This window comes from Carettochelys insculpta, chromosome 4, assembly GCF_033958435.1.
Source record: "Carettochelys insculpta isolate YL-2023 chromosome 4, ASM3395843v1, whole genome shotgun sequence".
Classification (NCBI taxonomy): Eukaryota; Metazoa; Chordata; order Testudines; family Carettochelyidae; genus Carettochelys; species Carettochelys insculpta.
Genome location: NC_134140.1, coordinates 107,793,834 through 107,817,690, shown reverse-complemented (window position 1 = coordinate 107,817,690; position 23,857 = coordinate 107,793,834). Strand labels below are relative to the sequence as shown.

General features: G+C 47.4%; 1 protein-coding gene and 1 long non-coding RNA gene across 6 annotated transcripts; both read right to left on the bottom strand.

Annotated features, from left to right (window-relative positions):
* Positions 1 to 1,094: 1,094 nt before the first annotated feature.
* LOC142012137 (uncharacterized) lies at positions 1,095 to 3,282 on the bottom strand. 2 transcript variants are annotated; one of them, XR_012645272.1, is made up of 3 exons: positions 3,256 to 3,282; positions 2,835 to 2,909; positions 1,095 to 2,303 (listed from the first exon to the last, which is right to left on the bottom strand). It is a non-coding gene; the product is annotated as an uncharacterized LOC142012137 (long non-coding RNA). The 2 variants fall into 2 exon arrangements; XR_012645273.1 differs by lacking the exon at positions 3,256 to 3,282 and adding an exon at positions 3,101 to 3,201.
* An 878-nt stretch (positions 3,283 to 4,160) lies between these two features.
* On the bottom strand, positions 4,161 to 23,140 carry PITX2 (paired like homeodomain 2). 4 transcript variants are annotated; one of them, XM_074991968.1, is made up of 5 exons: positions 22,918 to 23,140; positions 19,428 to 19,483; positions 18,914 to 19,054; positions 7,440 to 7,645; positions 4,161 to 5,388 (listed from the first exon to the last, which is right to left on the bottom strand). In XM_074991968.1, exons 2-5 carry the CDS (start codon positions 19,471 to 19,473, stop codon positions 4,825 to 4,827), a joined length of 957 nt encoding a protein of 318 aa, XP_074848069.1. In that variant the 5' UTR covers positions 19,474 to 19,483; positions 22,918 to 23,140; the 3' UTR covers positions 4,161 to 4,824. The 4 variants fall into 4 exon arrangements, with proteins under 4 accessions (XP_074848069.1, XP_074848070.1, XP_074848068.1 ...); XM_074991969.1 differs by having other exon boundaries at positions 18,914 to 19,051; XM_074991967.1 differs by lacking the exons at positions 19,428 to 19,483; positions 22,918 to 23,140 and adding an exon at positions 8,545 to 9,116 and having other exon boundaries at positions 18,914 to 18,968.
* Positions 23,141 to 23,857: the final 717 nt, after the last annotated feature.

The following is a 23,857-nucleotide window of genomic DNA, read 5'->3' as shown; positions in this document are numbered from 1 at the left end:
CGCCAAGCTCAAAGCGAGCGCTTCTTTCTGGGGGCCGGTTCGCAGAGGGGAACGGGCGAGCTCGGATTTCCTACCTAAGCGGCGCGCTCCGAGCAGCACATATGGCAAGTTAGGGAGCTGCAGCTCGGGACTGGGGCTGTGCTGGTGTCATCAGCTGGCTGTTGTTCAAGGGTTTGCGACTCCACATGCATCTGGGCTGGGACTTGGTGCATCATGTGATACAAAACCTCGAGCCTAAACTCCTTTTCTCCCTTAAACCCCCGACCTTGCTCTGCTGGCCTGGTAGGCGCGCGAAAGGAAAAGCGAGAAGGGAGTGGCGGTTGGAAATATTAGGAGAAATTCATTCAAAATGCTTCGATTTCGCAACCTAACGTTTCACAATCAATTAGTCCAGCATTTTATGGAGCTCTGGCGGCGTAAATCCTTCGTAGTTTATGGATTATTGACTGTTACGGTCTATTGGATGCGTCATATTCAAACCTACACATGTGTAATATGCGTACCAAAGTAGGCATTTAGCAAGGTAAATTATATGCCCTTAAAATGCTTAGGTATTATGGAGAGTGTGAGATATAAAATCAGGCGGCACGCTGGAGAACAGCAGCCGTGCCTAGGAAAGCACATGGGGGGAGGATTACGGACAGTCTCAGCCTGAACTCCGAATGTTTTGGCTTTTGCCAGTTTCTCTGAAAAGCAAATATCTCCCCACACGCGCGCCCAGAAGAACGAGTAATTGCATTGACTCATGCACGCAAAGGATAGGCCGCATTATGACATGAGTATCCTGGAAAACCTAGTCACTTTACACCCCCTCCCTTCCATTTCTTTAAGGGGAGTTTCTTAGCACGTGGGAAAGTGTTGAAAATAAAGCAACAATGTCGCCCACATTTTAAACAGCGTTAGGCACCCATTTTATATTCCCCCGCCTAAACCTGCAAAGCTTCCCTTAGACATGATGGCGCAGAGTTAAGTTGAATCACAAATGACACCTACTTGCTAAAGAGAAATTTCTCCCCGCGTGGTAAAGCCGCGTGGTTGTTTGTGTCTTATAATGAATAAATAACGAAGTTAAGATTCAGCGGTGTGCTCTTGCTTCTTGTTTTATTTAACCCTCTGAGCGAGCCAAAAACCGGCATTTAAATAAAATGCGCAGCATCTCCTGAATGAAAGAAGACTGTGAATTACGGATGCAGAAGTAAAACGGACGCGCATTTAATCCATGGAGTTGCAACGTTAAAATGGAGGAGGGGGAGACCCTGAAACAAAGAGAACTGAAGCGGGGGCTATTTCTTAACTAGGCTTTGGGTAAAATGGGCCGATTCCTTCCTTTTCTGGGCTTAAAAATACACAGGGTGAAAAATAAGGTACCTCCATAACGCTGCCTCCGGTTCCCCGTTGTGCACGTTGAATTACGCTCCCCTTTTCAGGTTAGGTTTAGTTAAACTATTCTGGCCAAAGGCGCGGGGCAAAGTTTATAACATCTCTACCCCTAAGCGCAGAGAAACTCCCGACATCTGTCGCTTCTGCTCTGGCTTGTTCCCCCTCCGTGGCTCCCTTAGGTTGTGTGTTAGCAGTAACGCGCCTTGCCACGCCTGAAGCCACTCACTAGCGACTGTGTCCCCGCCAGGGTTTGCCACCCCAGGTCTGAATACAGATCCCACTTCTCCCGCGCCTGAGCCGCAGCAGCGCGGTGCAGGGACCTGTGGCGGGGGGTGGGGGAGAGGCCGCAGCCCTGCCTGTGTGGGGGAGGGCTGAGCACTCGCATCCCGCTGTGGATTGAGATGTGGATTGGGACCCAGACAGCATTGTTTGTTCGCACTCCGGGCCAGCCATTAGCGCTATCGCGTCTTCAAAAGAGCAGCCACCCCTCGGCTCGCTGTTTGATTCGCTCTGGGGAAGCGGGGGGGCTTTGCCACTCGGGGTCTCCCCCCCCATCCCTTGCTGCAGTTCAGGATGCGCAGCGGTATTCCTCCAGCTGCACCCGCCGTCGCTAGCGCGGCGAGGGGACTCGAATCTGCGCCCGAACCCAACCGCTCTCTTTGGGCCGGTGGCGCGGAGAGGAGCGGGCTGGATTCCGGCTGCGCTGGGGATCCTTCCCGAGCCGGGCCGCCGACTCTTCCGCACCTCGGCGAGCTCGGTGGGGACGGCTCCGCTCCGGCGCCCTGGGGGGGCGGGGGGGGCTGGATTTGTGCAGCCGCCGAAGGCCCTGGGTCCCCAGGAAGGCGGCTGGCGGGGGGACAGGTCCCGTAGCGCTCCGCTCGGGGATCCCCAAGCCAGGCGACCGGCTGTCCTCTGCAGAGCGCCTGGAGGGGTGAAGGCGGCAGGGCTGGCTCCTACCTCGGCCGTGGAAAGTGTCGGGTTCCCAGCGCTTTCACGCGCAACTAGCCCCGGAGTCCTGGACCTGGGGGCGCGGGGCCCAGCCACCTTCCCCCTCGCACGCACCGGCGTTTGAGCCTGGATGTGGCGCAGCAAATCGACTGGAGCCAAGGCGGACCGGGGAGAGTTGGGGTCCGGAGCGGCCCATCTGCCTCTGGGCTCCAAAGAGGCGCCATCCGTCCTCCCCGCTCTGTCCCGGGAGCCGCCCTGGCCAGCCCCGCCATGGGGCAGACGGGGCCCAGGCCCCCAGGGTAGGACTCTTCTCCCGGGGGACCACTGCTTCTGGCTACGACTCCACGCTAAGGCTAAGGCCGTGCCCTTCCCCCCGCCTGCGCCGAGCCCCCAAGGCCACACTCAGCGCCCTTGTCCCGCCGGGCGCTCGCCCTTAGCGCAATCCCACCCCCACCCCAGGGATGCGACCCCCTCCTTCCTCCCGAGCCCCGGGCCCTGCCTCTCACCCGCCGCCACCGCCAGGCGCACCCGGGGAAGGTGACCCGCCGTCTGTTTGGTTTGCGCTCTCTCCGCCGCGACTCCTCCGAAAAGAAAGAAAGACAAGTTAATGTGCAGCGAAGGCGGCTCATAAAGCGGGGCCATTATCTGCGATCGCTCTTTAAGTGCCAGCGACTCCCCGCCGAACAAAGGCGCAGTGTCTGCTCGGCCTGTAGGTAAAGTTACAGAGGCAAAGCACACCCGGGCGCAAGGAAATCCGGGCACACTCACACACCCGTAGCTGCAGCTTCTCCAGAGACAGGCTTTCCTGTCTCGGGCCCTACCTAACCTGTTTACCCCTCTCCCCCGACACACAGCGACCCTTGCAACTTTTCCCGCTTTCCCCAGCGCGTTATATTTGGATTTGGTTTAAAAAATCAAAAGCCTCACAAGAAGGTTCTCGCTCAACCTCCTCTCCGGTCCTTTCCCCACCCTCAGCCCCCATAAGGCGCTTAACATTCATTCCCGGTTCAGATGTCATCGGATGGGAGGGCCAAACTGTAATTCATCTTGATTTACTTCATTGTCCTGGAGATGGCAAACTATAATCCTGTATAATTTCAGGAACAAGCAGGTTTAGAATTAATGGGTCAATATTAATTCAAAACAAAACACAGAGAGCACGACCTTTTCTCTCAACTACATATTGCAGTACAAGTCTGGGGAAACTTTAAGCTAACCTCTCAACCTCTTGAGCTCGGCGAGGTTGCAGTTACTTGGAGAGGCCTTTGCCAAAGGAATTTCGAAATAGAAATGTAATATTACAAGAAAGTTCCTTCTTCTTAAGACTGCGGGGTTTGAACAGGAGCTGCTGGGTTGCAAACTTTTATTTTTTTAGGATTTAATAAAAGCTTCCTTCACAGCGTAGAGCAATTCAATGTCACTAGGCTAGATGGTTGCAGCAACTTTGATTTTCGCTGGAAGTGCTGGAATCCAGCAATCTCAAATAATCCATTTTCTGCCGAGCTTTTCATGGGAATAATGCTATCCTGTCTGCTTTGCAGAAATGCAGAAGTCAGTCGTTCCCAGGCCAGAGTTTAGTTAGCATGTAACTTTAGTGTAGGAGTGTTTTGTTGGAAAATAACTGTAATTTGTACCTATTGCAGGAAAAGTCACTGAACCGGGTTTCCAAAGAAGGGGATCCTGTGTCATTTATCAGTCTGTAAGTGTGAAGTAGGTTAGGGCTACGCAGTTAGTTTGTTAAAAAAATTCCAGACAAAACAGTATGCTGTATATTTTACTCCCATGAAATAAAACACATTTTTCATGTTTGCTGAAAAGTAAAACAATAATATTGTACGAAATGTTATACACAGGGCATGTTTTACATTGCAATTTCAGAAACATCATTGCATCCACCAGAGATACTATTCTAAAACTGATATTCACACGATTTTAATAATAATATGTTAGAAACATACAGTGTCCCATTTAGTATATACATTCCCTTGCTCGCAAGCGAAAAATCCTTATCGCTTCTGTGTAACATGCTTTATTTTAAAGCCTAACCTTTAAAAACACTGTTGTGATATTACTAAGGACTGCTTTTATAAAATTAATTTGACATTTCCAGATATATACATCCTTTCAGTCATTTTATGTTAACAATGCTAAACTTAAAAAATAACAAGCTTATAGTAACATTAAAATGTCATATCATATCCAGTCAAACATTTGTCCATATATATATGCATGTGTGTGTGTTTGTGTGTCAATATATATGTATATGTTCTTGTAACTGTTGGAAATACTCTTAGTGGAATCTGTCAGAATCTGTAGGAGGTCCTTTGAAAACAAAGGAACTATCTTATTTCAGTGGTTTCATTTGCTCTCTGTTTTCTCTCTCCTTTTCTCTCTTTCTTTCTCTTTTTCTATAGTGCCCATTACTTTCTAGTACAATTCTCAGTCTGTGTGGGAAAGGGGAGGGTTTTCCCCTTCAGTATTTTATGCTTTAATATCTCACACGGGTCTGTCCACGGCGTATTGGCACGCGCTCAGGTTGGAAGCTGGGTTCTGAACACTGGCGTATCCAAAGCTGGAGTGCTGCTTGGCTTTAAGTCTCAGACTAGCCAGGCTAGAGTTACATGTGTCCCTATAAACATAAGGAGGTGTTGGAGGAGCATAAGGACAGGCTGGCGTTGGCACTGCAGAATTCAGGGAGGGATTGCTCAAGTTGTTCAAGTTATTCAGGCTGTTGAGGCTGGAACCAGGGACCCCAGTGACTGCGGAGGGCACCATGGTGGAAGACATACTCATGGAGGAGATGGAATTTGGAGGGGAGAACATGCTCTGAGAAGACAGAGGGTTGACATTCATAGAGTTGAAGAAAGGAAAGCTTTTGGTGGAAAGGGAAGCAGAGGTCAGGCCTTTGGCTGCCCAGTTGTTATAAGAATAGCCGGGGTACATATCATCGTAGGGCTGCATTAGACCGTTAAACTGCGGACCAAAGCCATTTTTGCACAGCTCAGCCTGCTGGTTTCTTTCTCTCTTTCTCCATTTGGCTCGGCGGTTCTTGAACCAAACCTTAAGGAAATAAACAAACAAACAAGTCAGGCGCGCTTTGGTTATGCAAAACGTCAGCGTTGCAGCCCTCGGCTGCCGGTGGAGCTTTGACAAAAGACACCTCCGCGCGGCTCTGACGGAACAATTCAGGGGGGTAAAAAAATAAGCGGGGGGGCTCCGGTTTTCCCTCTCGACCGACACTTGCACGGTAAACGATCATTCAAACGCGCCAGTCTCCGGCGTTCTCCAGCTCGCCAGGCAGAAAAGACAAGACCCCAACCCTGTCCAGGCACCGCAGCGCCAGCGCCATCTGCTTTGGTCTGTCACAAGCACACGGGAGCCGCCGCGGAGCCGCACACCACATACTCGGTGCAGAGCACGTGAGTTTTAATTTCGGGGGGCCGGAGCGCGCCGCAAAAGAAATCGCCCTTGCAGCCTTGGCGCTCCACGCCCTGCAGACGCTCAGTTAAAGCCACCCAAAGCCCAAAGTGCAGATCGCAGGCAAAGCGCCCGGGAAGCCCGCAAAGGTGCGCTACGGCAGAAGCGGTCTGTTTGCTCTTAGGGAGAGAGGGAACAGGCTGAAACATCTTCACTCAGCAGCTCGTTAAACCCGCAAACTCCCCTGGTGCTTCTGCCGGCGCCCCCCGAACACTCACAAACAAACGCGGCCCGCTCGGGGGGCAAACGTCGCCTTTTAACAACGTGCTAAATGAGATCGAAGGTCCCTCGCTCCAGACAATGGCGAAAACGTGTGCGGCTCTGCAAATCTTTCCAATCCACATCCCGGCGGCTGATTTGTCAGCCGGCCTCCTGCAAAGTTATTTTGTGTAGCGGAGGCCTTCCCGGGCTCCTCTTTGTTTACAGAAACGATGTTTTACATTACAAATCTCTTCACTGTACAATTAATCTTTGACACTGCTTAAAGGCAGCTATAAGCCAATATCGTGCCCCACTCACACTCAAAATATTGGAGGCTTAAAGCAGCTATCTTCACAAAACGTCCATCAGTTATATTGCAGCTCATGAATAAAAATATAGCGTGAGAAGCGGTTGCTAAAATTACCTCAACTGTTTACAATCCCATATTTTACCCACTAGTCTACTAAGGTCACACAAAGAATTGCAAAGTGACTGTTTTCCATAACAAACACGCTACATGAAGGAGACGATGTTAAAAACAACACCAACAATGAAACGGGGTTGAAGCCAGACAGATTCAAGCAGTTTGCAATCCCACTCTGCTTGAATTAATCAACAGCACATATAGCCCTATTTTTAACTCTCCCCTTCTTCATTACTATGCAGTTAAACGTCTCCTGTTCGCCTACGTTTAATTAAAATATATTTGTATTATCAAATTTTCTGTAGAGTAAGATGAGTCCTAATTTAAAAGGGGCCCTTTATTTTACTTCACAGGTCTAATAGGCTTCTAAAAATTTTTAGACTAACTAGACTCTTTCCACACATCAAACCTGTTTTTCAAGGGCTCGCCGTTTTAACAGTGTCCTTTAACAAGAAGTTCAATAAACGAGCCACGATTTATATTTGGAAACAGCCAAGATCTTGGGATGCACTTGTGGGTCTGTTTTCCAGCGAGGGCCTCGCTCTAATGGGACTGCAAAGAGTCCAGATTTGGCTCGTGATCTTTGTAACTTTCAGAGCTGTGACATAAATCTAAGGGGCGAAGGGCTCGTGCAGTTATGAAACCAAAAGAAAGAGAAGCTGCAAGGACGGACATGCCCTGCAAGCCTAGAGGAAATAGAAGCCTTGTATATGTTGCATCTTTTTCTCATTAAAGGCAGCACAGGTTGAAGCCTGTAGCGAGTTGCTTCCTTGGCTAATGCTTTTATTAGCGGAGCACACATTGCACAGGGAGGGCGGAACGTGCGGTGCACCATATTCCAAGGAGGCAGATCACAGTCTGTCTGCCCCTGACATAAATGTCCTGCTGCCTGACGCGTTCGTGCAAAGCCGCTGCAGTTTGACTGCAAACTGAAATCGAAAGCAGCTGCCGGCGCTTCAACGCTTCCCCCACCGCCAAGCCGGAGCTGGCTCTGGGCGTCTGTACCTACCCGGACTCTGGCTTCCGTGAGATTGGTCCAGACGGCGATCTCTTCCCGGGTGGACATGTCCGGGTAGCGATTCCTCTGGAAAGTGGCCTCCAGTTCTTGCAACTGCTGGCTGGTGAAATGAGTCCTCTGCCGCCGTTGCCGCTTCTTCTTGGAGGGGTCCTCGGCCCCGGCATCCTCGTTCTTACTCTGCTGGCTTTTCTCTTTCTCTGAAAAAGAAGGGCATTCAAAAGGTGCTCATTTATTCCGCGACACAGAGCGGGCTCGTTTGATTGCACTTTGCTAACAAGGCATTTACAATTAAGAGCGTTATGTGTACGTACGTACACACACACACACACACACACACACACACACACACACACACACACACACACACACACACACACACACACACACACACACACACTCAGCTGCCAAGATCCATTTTTCATTCTATAGGCTATGGAGAGAGCCCGTGTGCGCAGACTATGTAAGTACAGATGCAGAATACAGATCGCATGTCTGCATGCGCCTAGGTATGTATCCAGATACGTCTCTTCCCATGTGCATTTATAATGAACACACAGGTAGTATTTCATAGCGATCCTACCGCTCTCAACAGACCTCAGCCCTTACAGCTGCTTCAAACGCACTTCCAAGATAAAGGACAGTCCCTGCAGGTATCTGGCCTCGAGCGTTTAAGTTCCCTAGCGATCTGACTAAATAATTGCCCTTGCTCTCTCCTGGGGACCCACGTTCCCCACAACTGCCCCCCCCCTTTCTGCGCAGCCGGACGCTGGGGCCAAGGGTGAGATGCGCACAAGGGAAAGCCGTAGCCAAACGGGAGCCGCGCAGTGAATCCCAGCGCAAACTCGCCGGAAAGTCCCCGGCGGCTGGAGTAATTCATTATACTGGGGGAGGGTTTTCCCTGTGCTCCCAATGAACACACAGAGCGAAGGCTCTGCTGCCAGGAGGGAGGCTCGGGGAACCCCCGCGCTTTCCCAGTCGCCGGCCGGCGCTCAAGAGAGAAGAGACGGCGGGGGATGGGGCTGGGGGCACAGGGGGTTGCAGAAGTTACCGAGGTGGGACGGGTGTAGCCGCAGCCCGGGGATGAGCTCTGCCTTACCTGCGGCCTCGGGGCTGGAGGTGTCCGAGATGGTGTGCACCTCCAGCCGGTGTTTGGAGGAGTCCAGGGAAGAGCGCGGCTGCCCGGGCGCTACCGCCGAAGCCATGACCAGAGCCGATTGGTGATGGTGGCAAGAGGAGGAAGAGGAGGAGGAGGAGGGTGAAGTGGAGCACGGCTTATTCCCGGCTCCCAGCCGCTCCAGGCTTAGCGGGTCTTTCATGAAGTTCATCGGCAAAAGAAAGCCAAATATTTCTCCGCCCCTCTCTCTCTGGACAGCGGGGTACGTCCAGCTGCACCCCCTCTCCACGGCGCAGCGAGGCAGAAGGTACGGGCTCCGCTCCCCGTATTGATCCCTGGCCCAGCGGGAGCCTGGAAAGCAGCAACAGCGGCCGGCGTCCAGGAAGCAGCCGGTTACCCTTTCTACTTACAGAGCCCTACCGAGTCTACGTGCAAGTCCAGCCAGCCTTAGCTAAAGTCTCAAGGCGACAGAGACGCCGAGGCGCACGGGGCTTTCCTGGCGGCGCGGAGGCAGCAGGATGGGGGAAGAGACGATCGAAAAGGAAAATTCGACCCTACAATAATATTATTCCTAATGAATAACCATAGGAAGGAACCAAGTCTCCTGCCTGACACGCTAAGGCGACGGCAGTGCCAGTAAGTGTCAGAGTGACAGGGGCAGGTAGATGATATTATATCCAAGGCAGCAGCAGCCCTCCCCAGCTCTCTCGTGCACAAGAGCTACACGCAGCGCCCAGGCGAGCAATGGACCCGATCAGCTCCGCCGCTTCCCTGTTTGCCCAACATCTTAAAACCAGAGGAGGCCTTCCCCGGGCAGTGATGTCACCCGACCCCTTCCCTCCCTCCTCCCCCCGCCCGGGACCCGCTGTTCGGGGCCGGACTGATGTTGCTCCAGACCAGTCAGGAAGCGCTAGGCGGAAGGCAGACGGGAATAACCACCGCCTATCAGAGAAGCTGGGCGGGGCTAAGTAATTCACTCCGCGGGTCCAGGGGCTGGTGAAACCTGCTGTACCTCAATTGCAAGAGACTGGGTATTTACAGGAGGTGATTTCAATCGGGGATGAAGGTGTGTGTGGGGGGGGGGGGAGTTTATAGATGCCCACACATTTTTTTTCTGATAAATAACGTTGATTGCAGTTCCGCAGTGGTGTGGGGAAACAACATACCGTTCTAGCTACACAATTTCCTGCATTAAAGCAGCAGGCTGCTGCGGAGGGAAAGACAAAGAAACAAATAAGCCCGAACACACATTAAAATTTCAACCCAAACTATCGTGGATTTTACCTTAATCTTAAAAAAAGGTTCTCTGTAATCTATAATCGCGAACAAGACAAACGGCATTTTATAAACCCGAATTACAAACAAACAAAACCAAGATTTGTCAACGAGGAATAATTACTTCAAACATGATCCGAACAAGTGTTTGGTATTAGAGTCTCGTTTTACAGATTTGTTGAATGGAAACGACAACACTAAAAATACCACACAAGTGTAAATGCCTATTAATAAATCAAGTAGACAATAAATTATACAGCGTTATACCAGTTTGACTAACGGGTTTTTGCTGAAAAATGGGTACTTTCCGAATGGTGTGTTTTCAATCTTTACAAATGTTATTGGAAAGTAATCGAGGAGCCTCTCTAGCTGATCATTACACTATGCTTGTAATCCTTTAATTTTTCGCTTCTCTTTGAGGATCTTGTTCATTTTATTGCGATAATGTCAAATAAAATAACCCCCCAGCTCATTTTTTCTGTGCAACAGACACCCACCCATCCTTTCAATGAGATTTCAAACAACTGATCCCAAGGACATTTTCTAAATTCCTCTTATTTTTAGAGATCCGCTTTTCTGTCGTCTTGAACAAATTACTGGGTAAAACCAAAATTATTCAAGGGAAGGAGAACCCAGAAAGCTAAAACAACAAAGCGACTACGAGGAATGAAAACACACCAGCAGTCGTGTAGCACTTTCACGACTAACAAAATAATTTATTAGGTGATGAGCTTTTGTGGGGCAGACCCCACAAAAGCTCATCACCTAATAAATTATTTTGTTAGTCGTGAAAGTGCTACACCACTACTGGTTTGTTTTGTTAGAATACAGACTAACAGAGCTACCTCTCTCTTCCGACGAGGAATCAGACACTACTAACGCCGAGATACTACGGTGAGGGGCGGCAGTATTACACCCTACCACAGGGACTTTCCTGAGCCATATATAAGGGAAAAATCAGCTAAAAGGACAAGGGTCACATTTTTCAGAGCTCTATTTCCCGTCCAGAAACACCCACAAATCTCAATAGTCAAGACCAAATCCTCCTTTTATACACATGGCCAGGGTCAGTCCACAATCCGGAGGCAACCACAATGAATGAACAGCCAGACACACGAGCGGGCGCACTTTACTTAATACTAGCACCAACCAAGAACTAATCCCCCCTCCTACATTCGGATGTTGTTTACATGTCTCCTTACATCACTGGGGTAGTTGATGGTGTGAGATGAATGGGGGAATTCTTCAACGAAATCTCACTTTGTGGAGGTTGTGTGTCTCCCCACATGTTGGCCACATGACCGGAAGGTCCTTCGGCCAGAAGATGCTTGTACCGCACATAAAGCAAGAGCCAAATGTGTTTGAACCTACCCCCTTGTCCCCAGAGTCGATATGCAAGAAAACGCCCTAATCCCAAATATTTTCAATAGCCTCGAGAGTGGGCCACAGCCGGGCCGTGGGCTTTTAACTCGCACGCCCGTTGAGTGGAAGAGGTCTGCTCAAGTACGGATGGAGGGAATGAAGCCCGCCACTGAAAATGCATGTGCAATTCACTAAGATGGGTCCTACACTTAAGATAACTCTTTACAGTTCTAGGTGTTTGGGACGTTCCAAGGAGTTTCCCACGACCCTGGCCTTTCTTAAACCTAATGACAACTTGCGAACTTCCCTTTCTTTTATTCCGTTTCTGACAGCTCCTCCTTATTAGCCGCTGCTCTCCCTCAATACTATCTCTTGCAATCTTACTTATCGCTAAATTATACATATTACTTGAGCAGCCTGTTGGTAAAGAAGGTTAAATTAATTTACATTCTACTCATTATCTGGTGTTTAAATGACGTGTTTTATCCCGGAGATTTGGCAAAGAACCTCTTCCTTCAGACCCCACAGCGTTTCGATAGAGACAATGCTCTTACATTTGTAGTGGATTTTAATCTGATAAGACTCTAATTTGCTTAAGTCTTTTAAATAGGGGGGTTTAGATGATTCTAGCCATTTTCTTATTGAATTTCCTCTAATTCCCCCAAGATCATAAAGTATATGTGCAAAGTAAATATTTCCTCCCTTCGCACCGGCAGCAGATGACCTATAACTAAGTCAATATGAATCCAGCTCCATTCTGCACAATTTGTTTACTAATCATTTTCCAGTTTCTTCTTAACCTCTCTGTACCTCCGTGGTCCAGCACCCTGGAATCCCCGAAGCCCTTGTTAACCAAAGGAATCCCTTAGGAAGAAACTAACCTCTCCCCCCAGTGTCTGTATTTTAAAAGCAAGGTTGGGACATTCCTGCGCGTTACACTTGGAGGTTCAAAACCTCAGCAAAGTTGTGCGTGAGCAGTTTTGGAAAGGAAGGCCGGGGAGCGGGTGGCCACAGCCAAGCGAGCAATTACTATGTTCTAAGTCTGCATTTCAGGATTACATTGCAAATAACGGGGAAAATCAGAGACGCACGGGGCATTTATTGCCTTTACACGGCTTGTAAAGGAATATGTCTCTCTTCGGTTAAAAAACAAGCTGCTAGAGAGCGGGCTTGGAGGAGACAGGTGGCAAGAGTTCTGTTTTTCTCGAGGTTTTTCCAATGTTATGTGTGGACCCTGGGCACATGGGGCGGGGGAGGCAAAGGGGGAAGGGCCCCCCTTCATCTCTATTTCTGAAGACTGGGCGCTTTTGTTTCTGTTTTGTTCCGAAGCTCAAACCTGCCCGGGAACCTTGCGACTGAAACCAAAAGACATCCGGCTGATTTGGAAATTGCCAGAGTCTTCTTATGCACTTTCAGTCATGGGCTGCTCCGTTGAAATCGACCTTGCTTGGTCGTAAATCACTATGATTTTGTGCCTCCGTCAGAAAGCTTAACGTTGGTCAAATTTGTACACAAAGACGCCGCACGCGCGAATACACGCTGTAATTCTCAGGCAGAAACAGGATTTAATGTTCTCAGATAAAAGACTGAGGTCGGGTTCTTTTTCCCTCTTCCAGCCAACTGGTTTTGGGGATTGTTTTAGGGCTGACGTCGAGCCAGACTGTTTTGGCGGATTATGACTCTGACTCTTATTTACTGCCGCAGTTGTTGGATGTGACTGTTCCAACCCGCTTGGAAACGCCCTGCCACCCTGAGTCCTAGGGACTGTCAGTCCGCTGCTGAGAATGGAAAGAAACGGGCAGTTCGCAGCAGCCCCTCTGCTGTGGATTTTTTAAAAGGAAGCCGCTGAGGATGTGTGGCCCACGGTGCTTCTCTTTAGCAGGGGTTCGCTGAGGATTGTAGCTAGGAAAGCTCTCCGGCTACATGGCTGTCTCCTTCGTGTCCCTCAACCTTCCCACATTCTGGTCTACATTCATAATTAATCAAAGAACCATCTCCTCACCCAGCCCCACCCCGCCTTGAGGTCTTTAGTGTCAGCTCTTTCCGGGTTTTATGAGTATGTCAAGAATAGTTAGACGTGCAAGTGGCTGCAAAACCAGGCTTTTCTGTTTAGCGGACGGACGCAGGTTTTGTGACGGTTGCGCATCTGAAATTCTGAGCTGAAGGATTAGGCGATTTATAGGCTGCGGGATCCCTTGGTTGTTAAAATATGGGCGCTGATGGAAAGAAACCTCAACTCCGTCAAGATTCTTTCGGCAAAGCTCTGGACGCTCTTTGGGGCCCCTTGTTCTAGCGGTCCTAGGGGAAGCCCTCCTTCTCCTAGCCGGGTTCTAGATGAGAGAAAATGGGGCCCATTGTGAAAAAGCTGGACGGCGTTCGGAAGCACAAGTGATTTTAAAAATAGAACCCTCCTCATGAATTTGAACAGAGTCCTTGCTGTTGTGAAGCATCCTCCGGAACCTAATGTGTTATCCCAAGCCCATTTCTACCTGAACGTGGCTGTATGCAGGTGGTTTTTGGAGGGGGCAGGAAAGGGGGAATAGGAACAGAGACGTATTCAGGTATAATCAGAAAGTAAGGCTGCAGTCACTTTTTTGCAACACTGTGATTAAAACGCCACCATTGTTTCCCCACCCTTGAGTACCACCCTTCAGCCATGAGGATAGCTAACAATCGGCATTAGTTGTCATGGGGATCATAAATCAGATAAATCCAAAAAAAAAATGCCCACCTTTAAGCTGAGATGAAGGTTTTATTTCCCTGGTGAAATATTTTAAACGCTGTCCTCTGACACCCGCCCTCCAGCCCCCGCAAGCCCCCAGGTACTTTACATTACTTCTAAAAGTTTAAATAAAAATGCCAGAAGTGTTTTTAATGCTGATCGAATGTTTGATACCCTTTAGAGTCCAGATTCTTACAGCTCCTATGAAACAGGGATGGTGCGGGGCCGCAGGAACAAACAAACAAGTAAAACAATAACCCAGCACCTTTGAATGTGGCCAGATTTCCTTTTGCAGAGTTTCCGCTGAAAGATCTAGGCTACCGTCCGCCAGGATACCGGAGTAGGTGGACCTCTGGTCAGGTCCATTATGATAAAACCTATGTTCCCTGATACTTTGTAACCGTTAGGCCAGGGGAATAGAGACCTCAGCACAACTTCAACAGGCCAGTGCTCAAAACCCTACAAATTCTGCCGAGATTTAAATTTAAGTGTGAAGGAGAGAGGGAAGGAGAGAGCGAGGTCTTGAAACAGGAGCTCAGTTGACCTGCTGAGCTGGATACTGCTGTGTTTGCAAGACATACTCCAGGTATTTATTTTCCCACTTTTGTCTTCATCTACTACAAGATCATTGTTTCTAGACGTAATACTCTCCTAAATGGATAAATTGGTTCTTATGTAGAGTCTTCAGCTAGTCCTGTTGTCTTTTACCTTTGGCTTGTTGTTTTTTGCCTATCTTGGATTACCGGGTATTCTCCTAGATGAAGAGCCATTAATTACCCATTCAGTCAATATTAGGAAGACGACAAAGCTTTTTACACAGGATTAAGAAGACATCAGATTGTTCCATTAGTATATTCCTCCTCACGAATAAAGCTTTCGTTATACATTTAGTTTTCCCTGGAGTCAGTCTAGCAACTGCTGCATATATTATTGTTTGAGGACGACAAAAAAAAAAAGAACAATATGTAATTTTTAATTCTCATTTTGCAGAGAATATTTGAAGGAAAACTTAAATTTGGGGTAAAAATTGTATTGCCCCTGTAAAAAAATTGGTCCTGATGTGCTGTGGAAATATACTGAAATGTAGTATATGACCCGAGGGTGTTCCTCATTTAGAAACTGAAAACATCCTTTCTCTTCCTTCAAAGCCTTCCACCTTCACTGTTCAGGTCTCAGGCCTCACTTAGTGCTAGGCCTTTCTTAGCTCTGTTAGGACTCTCTTTCTCAGGCCTGTTTCTTTTACCTTACTCAGGCCTTTCTTTGCCAGGTTGCCCTCTTTCCTTCTCGAGATTATTTTCTCCGATTTCCTCTAGCCGTCCAGCAGCTGTCAGGAAGCCAAATACCCATGGTTTCACTACCCCTTTTTGGACACGTTGCCATCCTAAACTGCCTTTTGATATAACACTGTTCATGCAGAACAACAGTACTTCCTGGCATGCACACTTAGGTGCCCTTACATTTTGGTAGACTCGTGTGGTGTCTTTTTCACAATATCTGTAGCAGCAGCACCACTGAAATTTGGATCTCCTTGAACTGAGAAGATACAGAGATTTTCAGTTATGCAGGGAGCCGGTTGAATATCCACCCATCTCTCTATCCAACCACTCACTCACCCTCTCCGGCACCTACATGGGGTTAACTGTTGATAATGGATTCTTATATGAAATTAAACTATGACCGCAAAAAAGTAGTCATGTAGCACTTGAAAGACTAACAAAATAATTTATTAGGTGATGAACTTTCGTGGGACAGACCCACTTCTTCAGATCTACAGCCTTACCAGAGTCTGTTCTGGTAAGGCTGTAGATCTGAAGAAGTGAGTCTGTCCCTGGAAACCTCATCATCTAATAAATTATTTCGTCAGTCCTTAAAGTGCTACATGCCTGCTTTTTTGTTTTGATAGAATACAAACTAACACGGCTATCTCTGCTACTAAACTATGAGTGGAGGTGGGAAAGAGGTTGCATACTTAGCTTGTTAAAAATGTCTTCTTTAAACAATGATGTATCCATTTTTTCAAGGGAATATGTACAGCAAGCTGAATGAGTGTGTGCGTAGGTGGTGTGTGGGTGGAGGGGTTGAAAGTGATGCTAAATTATTGACCATTCAGCTGCAAATAGTGAGTTTTGACACGTTTGAATAATCAGTGTGTGATGTTGAGAGTCATGGAATAATGCAGTATGGTATTTCAACTGTATATATTATGAGACTGCTATTCAGTGACTGGGGTATCAATTACACAATTCCTATCGTGGAATGTACAGAAAAGATATATAATAAGTGTGTATACTCAACACGTCCTATCAAAAAGGGCAGGTCACTTCTCAGACATTAAAATTTTTAATAAACAGTACTCATAAAATGTAATATTTGTATGTGTGCCCCTCTGCCTTCCCCCGATTACACAGTTTTAGTAATTTTATGTGAATTATCACTAAAATATTTCCCTACATTCCACTTCATGGCTAAATACAGATATTTGCATTTGAAATTATTTGTAGCCACAGTGGTTGCATAAATTAACTGTATACACTCCCCTTTATTTTAATAAAGCTTTTATTTTCTGCTGAGCTATGAAAACGTTCCACATTTGCGGAAACCCAGCCATCATTTTTATTTTGTAGGATCTCTTACTATGATTTCCCTGTGTGTGTGTGTGTGTGTTATATTCTAAAGTCAAAATGACGCCAACAGTAATTTTACGAAAGGAATTTGTAGTATGATATGGTCCTAAAGAAGAATTGGTTTGTGTCTCTGACACCTGGCTTCCTACTCCAGCAACTTAGAAACCTTGACAAAAGGGAAAGATTGTTAGAAGTAAATTACGTAAAAGATGAAGTGGTTGCATTTCCTTCTAACCATCCAATACCAAAAAACAGGGGGAATTAAAATATTTAAAATAGAAAAAGAAAAGAAAATAATTTAACTAAAATAAAGAATGTTACTGATTGTATTACTTTCAGATAAATCAGCCCACCAACTGAGGACATCTAGGGAGTAATAATTATTCATTAGGTATTAACACAAGGGCCGCATTTGTACATCCTCTATACAGAACAACTTCCACAAAATATTATCATTTAAAAATTTCCCCAAATTGCCAACAATCTCAAGGTTTTCAGCATTCCTTAAACACAGAGCTATATTTTAATTAATGATATTAAATATGTTTGGATAACAATTTCCCCTTCAGACCGAAGGATAAAATATAGACTTATCGATATTACACTCGGCAGGAAATTTTACATGTAATACAATAATCCGGACTCATAATTAATGGTTAAGAAAATAACCATTTGTTTTGCAGCAAGGGAAATAAAAGCTACCATGTCACAGAGCATATGTGCATATTACTTTTATAAATACTTAGACGAATAAAACTAGCTTGTAAGGACTCAGAAATTTATTGTAGCAGAAAGGTCCCCGCTTTCCCATTAAATCCTGCTATAGTTTTTGATTAAGACCACCTGTTCATTGGAAAAAAAGGTGAAGGGTAAAAAGGCCTTTGTTATTCTCAAACCATATATAAACCAACGTCATCCTTCATCTCCACATTATTTAGCAGCTTTTACTTGTGGAAGAAAAAGTGCCAAACACTGATAAACCTTATATGTGCTTAATTTAATAGCATGTATTTTTTTTTGAGATGACAAATTATTAGATCATAACACTTTAGGATTTGGAGTTGTCCTTAATCTTGATTTTTTAACTATCTTCTCATCCAATAATTTATTTTTATAAGGAGCTTTCAAATAGTGATTAAAACTTCCAAAGGGGGAGAGGGCAACGAAGAATTGCAAATCACTGGATGTCACCTGAGACATATTAAGCTATTTAGACAAGTAGGGTTTACCACTATATTCTTACAAGTAAGTGTTTAATCGCAAGACAAAAAATTCTTACATTATTAGTTCCCTCCAGCTTTCTGTGCTATTCACTCTCTATTTTATTTTAACAAAATTATGCTTGTCTAAGGTTACACAGGATCCTGAAATAGATCCTGTTTTCTTCTTTGCAACACGTTTGCACTGATTTTTTTTCTTTATTACATGCTGTACTCACATAGTACAGCCACTAAAACTGGAATCAAAAAAGGGTAAGAAAGCTGCACGTACCAGTGGAAGCTACACGGTTTCCAAGAGGCCCCCCGCCCATTTTTTCAACAAAAAAAGACACTGCCGATATTTGGCGCTTATAGTTCCCAAAATATTTCGAACTTTTAGCAGCGATTTTTTTTATTGGAAACGTTACTTTAAAAATGCAGAGGCGGACATTTCCGATTAGGTCCGCAAAGAGAGTTTTCTAAAGCACAGGAAACGTGCGCTCTTAAATAAGATGCTGATATCTCCAGACAGTCCACTCGACAGATCCTGCCTGCGTGTCTTGCTCAGGCAGCTCCCCCCACCTTCCCTTTTGAACTCCGCGTCGCCTTAGCAAAAGAAAAGAAAAAAAAAAAAAAGCCCCGTAAAAGCAGGCCCTGAAAGTTGTTCTTCACCACGCGCACTCTCCTCTTCGCAGGGAGAAAATACCTCGCGGAGAAGATCCATTTTTAATTGAGCCGCGCGCCCCACAGCAAAAAACCTGGACCAACTTAACTTTTTGGCATTGCCCATTTTTTCCCCGTTCGTTGCTTCTCTGCGCGAGGGCGAGGACGCAAAACAGCAGAGGTCGCTGTTGGACCACGCTTTAGCTCAGGACCGGCCTACTACTTTCCCCAGCAAGAGCTAGAGAGAGAGTGGAGGGTGTGAAAGGAGTCTGAGAAACTGCCTCTGCCAGTCCCCTGGCCAAACAACAGGCGACACGCGTTTCGAACCCAGCCAGGACCGATCACTGCACGCCTGAGACAAACCCTCGTCGCTTAAAAAAGGACCCAAGGCAGAGGGAGCAATTAGGCACTTAACACGTTGGACTCTCGCCCCCCGCGGGTGACAGTGGTGAATGATAGGAAGGTGAGTGGGACTGAAGGGAAGCGGCCCGGAAGCTCTCGCTTACCGCTGGCGCTGGGATGCTGCCTTCCGAAGAGTTTGCTGCTGGTGGCCTCTTTCCTGCTCTCTGCCGTGTCGCTGTACTCCCCCTTTTTAATGTCAGAGTCTTTGGAGAAAAGACATTCAACTGTAGCAGGCTGCACCCCTACTAGAGAGAGAATGAGAGAGGGACAGGGAGGGGAGGCTGTCAAACGCAGAAGAGCGCTGCCAAATCGCCACCCCTGCGAGCAGGACAGTCCGCGTGAATTTCACTGCAGTACACAGGGTTTTAAAATACGTTTCTTGGCTTCTGTTGACTACGAAAGTATCAGCCCTCCGCGTAGGGAGAAAATAAGGGTTGATCGTTCAGCAGTTCAGGATTTGCACGGGTAATATGTGATTATAAAATATACCTTCAAAATATTTAAAAATGACGCTCTCTCTCTCACTCTCTCTGAGCGTACACATTTACAGGCGAATACACTACTCTTCTGTCACATAAATAACACATTCATATACATCAATCTGAAGTATTTTCTTACCTAATTGAACACAAGCCGATACTAGCTTACGGCAGTTGGACTCCATCACCCGTTATCTGCAAAACATCAAAATTTATAGTTTTTTTTTTAAAGAAAAAACGTTACTTAAGAAAAATTAGACCTCGAAGGAGCCAGGATCCAACCCGCGTGTAGGACGTTACTAACGTATTTGGGTAACTATTTGAACAAAAAGACTTTAAAGTCATAACCGAGTTCACCGTTTGTGGGTTCATTCAGAAAAAGGACACCCGGGTATGAAAGGATCAGGGCGATCAAACAGTTCTGCCATTACTCCCGCAAAAGATCCCCATTATTTATTTGCGATGGGAGAAGGGACTTGTGCTAACACTTGTCTACCATTTTAAAACTTTACCACCAAACTTTTCCGCGATGCATTTTAATCCTGCTGTTTCTTGATCCCTAATCGGCTCAGATGAAGGAATCAGCGGCATTTTCTTTCTTTTATACAAACCAAGTTTCAAGTAGACTGTAATATTCGATGCAGCAGATGCACCTTTCCCGTAAATAGCACAAAAGAGCTCCTTACACTTCGCACTTTTGAATAATCACCTGCTTTAAAACGAACTACTCCTCCAGGTTACCAAGGGGGCAATACAACCTTGCACCGGGTTCAATTTCATTTGATTTCCCCTTTTGAGTTCTACGGGCTATCACGTCCCCCTTTGTCTTTGGAACCCCCCCCCCCACAGCCCACTGTGCTAAACCACCTGCTCAGCGAGGTTCAAACAGTCAACCGGGTACCGAAGGAAGAGATGTAATTAAGAGCAGGTAACACATAAGCACCAGCTAGATTGCAGAACTGTATCCCCAGGAGCAGATCATTTGTATTCATTGAGGATACGCTGCTGATGCGACGCGCCGCTTTCCCTGTTCTGGGGAAACCTGACAACACCAGCCACTGAGCGTCCTTTTTCTAACCTAACAGTCCCGGCATTGGGAACCCAGTTCAGGATCCTCAGCCCGGGAGCTCTCGCTGGTCGCTCTCCCTGTGCCAAACAGCGGCAGTTTGGCTGCTCTAGATTTAGTGATTCTGCAGTAAAATCACAGGATTAGTGCCTGATTGAGATGTCTGTTCGTGAGATATTACAAAATTCATTATCACAGCTCTCTACTAACTCGATATGAAGTAACACAGATGGGATTTTATTAGTCCAGGCTTCAAATGTTTACTTATGATAATTTCTGGGGAAATTTGCATGTCATCATCATTTCGGTAATCTTTTCTTCCTTCCTTCATTTTTTAAAAAGTGTCTGCATTGGGGGCGTTATTGACTAGTGCCTAGAATGCCGCAGACTAAAGTCTGCAAACATTTTGATAAACTATAATAATAAAAACAATAATAATGATTGCTAGCAACAAAAATCTACACGCGTCTGGCTAAGATTCATTCATTCAACAGTCACGTTTTCCAACGCAGACTGCAGCTCTGGTAATAACACGGATTTCTTCTAGGAAGTGAGAATTTAAAAAAAAAAAAAAAGGCTAAGGTAGGTTTAAGACATTTCAGAGTCTTATTACGATTCAGGGATTGATATTCAAAACCAAAGGAGGACTTGCGAAAAATTCTAATCTGTATTAAATGCCCCTGCCCATAACTGGGCCTAGTATATTTAACTGTGGCTAAATTTTTGGGGAAGGCAATTAAGAAAACCTTAATTCCTCTCTGATGGTCCTTAACCCTACTCTGTCAAGACAAGCCTTGCATGACAAATTCAGTTGCCCTGCCTCTTCGGTTTCCTTGATGGCTAATTTATCTAACAAATTGAGATGCACAACTTTTTTTTTCCCCCAAATGGGAAGTTTTTCACCCCCCTCAAATGCTGCTGTCCTGGGATGAATATATCTTGTTAGACAGGATTATTACCCTCCTGGCTTCAGCCGCCCAAATTCCAATTACACCGCTGATCTTATTTTTCTCTCTATTAATTTTTATTAGAACAGCCGTAAATACACATAAACAGGAACAGGAGCATACAAAAAGAGGCAATTGTCTGTCGACTACAGAAATGACAATGCAGATCATTTAGCACTGGTCCTGTTCTCCCTTTATTTTTAATTTAATTTAATTTTAATTTATCCTATATCCGCTTTGTCACTTTCAAACCAGCTCTTTTAATAAATTTAAAAAAAGAGTAAACGCATAGATATTAAAGAATTTTCTTTTTCCTGGATTATTTGGGAATTTGTTAATTTACCAATCTACTCCAAACACTTAAACTAGGGAGCTAAATTAATAATAAGCCGTATCAGGTAAATTTTTACACACTGATATTAGTTTAGAAATAAATTAATCTGATAGCATGGAAAATATCAAGCAAACTTCATGAAAAACTTTTTAGGCTCACAGAACCACTGGTCATTATTCGCAGGAAGTAGTTTTTTGTCATTTGGTGAGTGTTGCTGTAGGACGTTTATAAACGAAATCGCTGCTTAATTTAAGGCCTAATCCCGTAATCTTTATTCACCCGAGTAATCCGCAATTCGTCTCAGGGATTGCTCTCGTGAGTAAGGTTTACTTGAGTAAATAAAGGATATTTCTTTATACTGAAAATACAAACAAGCGCTTGCTATTTATAATCCAGTAAACAGGAGACAACAATTAGATTATTTCAATTATATTCATATTTCTCGAGGGCTGTAATGAGACTATTAATTGATCGGCACACACATTATAATTTACGACAACTACAGCTCGTTGGTGGATAACACACTTTTACTTCCTAGACAGGCAACTGTCTGACATTAGGTACAAATCTAAAAGCTTTGGGTCACTTCTTTCCCTACGGCGATTTAACTTTCCTTGCAGGAAATCACGTCCTTCCTTGTAATCATATAATATTCTCTGCACTGCGTGTGAGAAATACCCAGGACACGTCCCATTTATTTGGCAGGGGGAGGGGACGAAAAGCGCGGGGAGGAATGTAACCGCGGCAGTGTTCTCTCCACAAAGGAGGTACAATTCAGAAGCGACAGGGAGTGACACCCATTAACAAACCGCGCCGATTGGAAAGGGTGAGCGCTCTGAGCGCAGCTGGTCAGTGACACTCTCCCAGGCCGGAGGGGCCTGTCTCGCAGGTAGCGTTCTCCAGGCCTCGCCGAACAGCCGCTTTCGGGAGTTTTTCCTCTCCTAAGCCAAACACGAGACGCCTTAAAACCCCCGAGCAAACCCGCCCCGGGACTTGACGCCGTTGGTCCCCGGCACGCCAACCCCCCGATGCGTTAAGGACCAGTAGGCAGAGGAGGGCTCCGGGAGACGCTCCGCTTTCCGAGACAACTCACGATCTTCCCCTCTGGCCACTGAACTGCCCCCATCCATCATGTTTGCCGTGAAAGTGCCCGGCGCGGCTTGCAAGGGCACTAGCCGGCGGAGTCCCACAAATCACCTCGCGGGGAGCGTCCCGCACGGTGGAACCAATCGGCCGACTCGCATTATCTCACATCCCGGGCAAGGGACCGGCCGCCACTCACCGGCTCCCCGTTGAGCTTCCCACCCCGCGCTTCTTCCCGCTCCGCGAGGCTGAGCTGAGCTGAGCTGAGCCGAGCCGAGTCCGGGGCCCGGCTTCTCTGCAGCGCCACGAGCGCGCGGGGGCCCGCAGGGATAAAGGGTCCAAAGCGGAGCGCCGGGGTCAGCCGGGCGGAGGGGGCGGGGAGGGGGCGAGCGCGTCCGCCGCGGGCTCCGAGCTCTCCCAGTGCCTGCCTCGCTCCGTCTTCGCCTCTCCAGTCCGGCTCCCTCGCGCTCGCCCCCGCTCTGCCCGGGGAGCGGCGTGACGTCACTGAGATTCCACCAAACTCACTCCGCGGCGGAGCCGAGCCGAGCCGAGCGGAGCCCCAGGGGGAGCGCGGGGGCAGCGCCGCTGGGGAAGGGGCGGCGGAGACGGCGCTAGACCTAGAAGGCTGGAGCTTGGGGTGGGGGGGGGGGTGATCAGCAAAGAGCTAGCCGGGCAGGGGGACGCGCAGGCTGGAGCAGCCGGCAGAAGGGAGACGGGAGCCTGGCGTGAGGCCGGGGACCGAGCCGCAGTCGGAAGCCGGAGGGAGGGCAGGGCAATTAGCAGCGGGGTCTGCGTTCAAACCCTCGGCGTGAGGCTGGCACGAGGGTGTGAGACACGCGCGAAAGGCGGGCGGGTGAGGCGGAGGGGGGGCGCGCAGTGCTGGGAGAAAGAAGTGAAAGTGTGCGTGTTGGGACGCGTGCCTTGGCGGGGCGGGAAAGGGGGGCAGCACCAGGGCCGTGGGGAAACACCACAGCCGTGGGGGAAGAGGGAAAGCACCATAGACACGTGGAAAGGGGGTACACGACAGCCACGGGGAAAGGGGCAGAAGAAACAAGAAAGGAAGAAGAATAGGGAGATAGCAAAGCGAGGTGAGAGCGGGAGGGAAGGGTCTGCGCGCTCGGTCTAGAGAGCTGGGAGAG